This window comes from Nannospalax galili, unplaced genomic scaffold, assembly GCF_000622305.1.
Source record: "Nannospalax galili isolate Female #2095 unplaced genomic scaffold, S.galili_v1.0 scaffold690, whole genome shotgun sequence".
NCBI classification, from domain to species: domain Eukaryota; kingdom Metazoa; phylum Chordata; class Mammalia; order Rodentia; family Spalacidae; genus Nannospalax; species Nannospalax galili.
Genome location: NW_008329288.1, coordinates 2,452,271 through 2,456,033, shown reverse-complemented (window position 1 = coordinate 2,456,033; position 3,763 = coordinate 2,452,271). Strand labels below are relative to the sequence as shown.

The window sequence follows — 3,763 nt, the reverse complement described above, 5'->3', positions numbered from 1 at the left end:
TTTGTTTTTGGTCTTTTTGAGACAGGGTCTCCCTGTAGCCCCAGCTGTCCTAGAACTCACTAATGTAGACCAGGCTGGCCTTGAACTCAAAGAGATCTGCCTCTGCTTCCCAAGTGCTGGGATTAAAGGCATGCACCACCATGCCTGGCTCCCTTCCAGCTTTGTAACAATTTATTTTGTAATATCACTAAAGGTTACTTATTTGCCTATTGACCAGCAGTGGTGGGGGTCAAGGGATGTGTCACATAGGACTTTAATCCGAGCACTTGGGAGACAGAGCCAGGTGGAACTCTATGAGTTAGAATCTGTGAGTTAGAAGTCAACTTGATCTACATAGCAAGTTTTAGAGCGCCAGGGCAATAAATAAATAATGTAATGACACAAAGGTATCTATTTAGTCATTACATCTTTTGATCCATTATGCATGTTTCAATGATCTGGTATTTAAGGTACTTGAGAATGTTGGATGAAGGTTATATGGAAATGGTGGATTGTGTATAATTTGTACTATTTCCTGATTATAAACATGGAGGAGGAAGTGTCATATTTTCTTGTGAGAAGTGTTTTATTTTGTAAAGGAATTGATTAATGACCAGTCCTCTTGCATTTGGTTTTTAAGAGCAGTGAGATGACACGTTTCCATTTTTGTTCTTGTTTTAGGATGCTAAGGTCATGTCATGGTGGGATTATGGCTACCAAATTACAGCTATGGCAAATCGGACAATTTTAGTAGACAATAACACATGGAATAATACCCACATTTCTCGAGTAGGGCAGGTAAGGTAAAGGGATCCTCAAAAGTTTGGTATGTGAGGTCTGCTGGAAATATTCTTCTATCAGAGGAGGTTGGCTTCGAGTTTTTCTTTGAGAGTTGCACTTTATTTTTCTAGGCAATGGCGTCCACAGAAGAAAAAGCGTATGAAATCATGAGAGAGCTTGATGTCAGCTATGTGCTGGTCATATTTGGAGGCCTCACTGGTTATTCATCTGATGGTAATGTATTTGATACTGATTCTAGCTACAGGACATAGATAATAAGAAAATTTAATGGAACTCCTGTTTTTCTGTCATTATTTGTTTTTTGACTGTCTCATGTGGCTAAGGCTGACATTGAACTTGTCCTGTAGTTAAGGATGACAGATTCTTACACTCTTGCCTTCATTTTATTTTTTATAGAGAGAATCTCCTGTAGCCCCAGTCGGCCTGGAACTCACTATGTAGACCAGGCTGGTCTCGATCTCACAGAGCTCCTCCTGGCTCTGCCTCCCAAGTGCTGGGATTAAAGAAGTGTACCATCAGGCCCAGTGTAAAAATATTTATTTATGTGCTTGTGTGTGTATATGTGCTACATGTATGCAACTGCCTGCAGAGAACAGAAGAGAACATTAAATCTCCTGGAGCTGAAGTTACAGTTGGTTGTGAGCTACCCAACACATGTGCTGGGGACTGAATGCTGGTCATCTGGAAGAGCAGCAAGTACCCTTAACTGCTGAGCCATTTCTCCAACCCTTATTTTCTATTACTGTGTCATTATTATTATTATTATTATTATTATCATCATTATTATTGTTATTTGAGTTGGTGCCTCACTAGCTTATGTTGCCCTGGACTCAGATCAGCTTGCCTGCCTGTCTTTTATCCTCCCTTCCTTCCTTCCTTCCTTCCTTTCTATCTTTCTTTCTTTCTTTCTTTCTTCATTTGAGACAGGCTTTTACTAATCAGTCCTGGCTAGCCTGGCACTCACTATGTATATGTAGACTAGGCTGGCCTTGAACTCAGAGAGATCCACCTGTTTGCCTCCAGAATGCTAGAATGAAAAAAGTGTACCATCATGCCTGGCATGATCTTTATACTTTAAAATTTTACTATCTATCTATTGTGTGTGTGTGTGTGTGTGTGTGTGTGTGTGTGTGTGTGTGTAGTATTGTTCATGGTTGATCAGTTTTAAATGTACTGTATCAACTTTAAAATTTTTTAAATTATATTTATTCATATATGTATGAGGGTATGCACACATCTCACTGTAGGTATGGAGGTCAGAGGACAGTTTTCTGGAGTTGGTTCTCTCCTACCATGGTGGGTGCCAGGGATTGAATTCTGTTCGTCAAGCTTGGCAGCAAGTGCCATTACCCACTGAGCCATTTCACCAGCCCTCTATCAACTTCTTATGGTAGATAAATTTTATGCTTTATCGTAGATTTTTTCCTCTACATCTTAGTATTATTAATTTACAACTTTTGATTAAATCTAAGTGTTTTGAGATCATGACTGTGTAAATTCTCACTAATAAGTCAACTAGTACACTGGGTTACATTTTTAAGTAACTTGCTTCCCTTCAATTAATGATTACCTATATTTCTATATTAATTTTCTTTGAACATACGGCTGATATAAAAACAACTTTCTTCTGGGTTTGAGCCTAGGGCTTTGCCCATGTTGTGTATCCATTTTACTACTGCTAACAAACCCAGCCCTGTGGCTGCTTCTTAAAGATATTTATATTTTATATTAAGTAAAACTATTTCAGTGCTAAGAGTGATGGCTCAGTGGTTAAGAGCACTGGCTGCTCTAGTAGAGGAACCTGGATTTGGTTCTCAGTACCTACATGGCTGCTAACAACTATTCATAACTCCAGCTATAGGGGATCTGATTCCCTCCTGGCCTGTGGGGGCACTGCATGCACTCATAGAATATACACAATGATCATACATAAAATAAAAATAAATAAATTTAGAAAAGACTTTCAAGTAAGTATTTTGTATAAGCAAAGTAAAAATGATAATAGCAGGAACATGTTAGCAGACAGAACTTTCACAGACAAATGCTGCGGCACTATTTGGTAGTAATCATTTAGGGTTTTTTTTTTTTTTTGGTCTTTTTGATACAGGGTCTCCCTGTAGCCCCAGCTGTCTTGGAACTCACTATGTATACCAGGCTGGCCTTGAACTCACAGAGATCGTCTGCCTCTGTCTCCCAAGTGCTGGGATTAAAGGGGTGTGCCACCACACCTGGCTAATTATTTAGGTTTTTAAACATACATTTATATGTATGGTATGTATTATCTGTACATATTTGTATATGTATATGATGTATGTATATATGCATAGGTGCAGTAGTAAGAGGGTGGGCATGGTACACATCTATAATTGCAGCACTCGAGAGGCAGGAGGTTCACCAGTTTGAGGCTAGCCTGGGCAAGACCTTGTCTCTCAAAAAAAAAGTTATCCCCCTGAAATCTTACCCCTCACCAATGTTAGGTAACGATTGTCAGTAGATTAGAATATGATAGAATAGAAATAAACATGGATATTGGAATAAAAATGAATGTCATTATTTAGAATATAAGTGGTTTCTTCTGAAGTTCAGGAAATGAGCAATTAACAGATGAGATACCTGACAAAGTAACTTAAAATGAAAAGAAGTATTGTTGAGGACAAGAGGTCTTGATTAGAAAGATTTAAAAAAATTTATTTTGAATCTGGCCGAGTGCTAGGATTAAAGGCATGCACCACCACACGTGGCTTCTACCTAGGTTTTTGAGCTTGGGTCTCTTACTGGAACCTGGGACTTGCCAATAAGCTGGGTTGGCTGGCCAGCGAACCCCCAGGTATCCACTAATCCTCCCTAGCACTGGAACTATAACCATGTACTACCATGCCCAACCTTTTTACATGGGTGCTTAGGATTGAACTCAGGTCTTGTTCTTGTGGCTATGCATTTTACTGACTGCACCCCTAAAGTTTTTTTTAAGGCATGCTCTTGA

At 39.1% G+C, this 3,763-nt stretch overlaps 1 protein-coding gene across 3 annotated transcripts in view; it reads left to right on the top strand.

The window, feature by feature from the left end:
• Stt3a (STT3 oligosaccharyltransferase complex catalytic subunit A) overlaps window positions 1–3,763 on the top strand; it is a 40,826-nt gene that overhangs the window by 26,758 nt on the left and 10,305 nt on the right. For all 3 annotated transcript variants that reach the window (XM_008834919.2, XM_029564429.1, XM_029564422.1), the window contains exons 14-15: window positions 661–777; window positions 891–993. In XM_008834919.2, coding sequence (XP_008833141.1) covers window positions 661–777; window positions 891–993 — 220 coding nt within the window. The remainder of the gene's footprint in view (window positions 1–660; window positions 778–890; window positions 994–3,763) is intronic.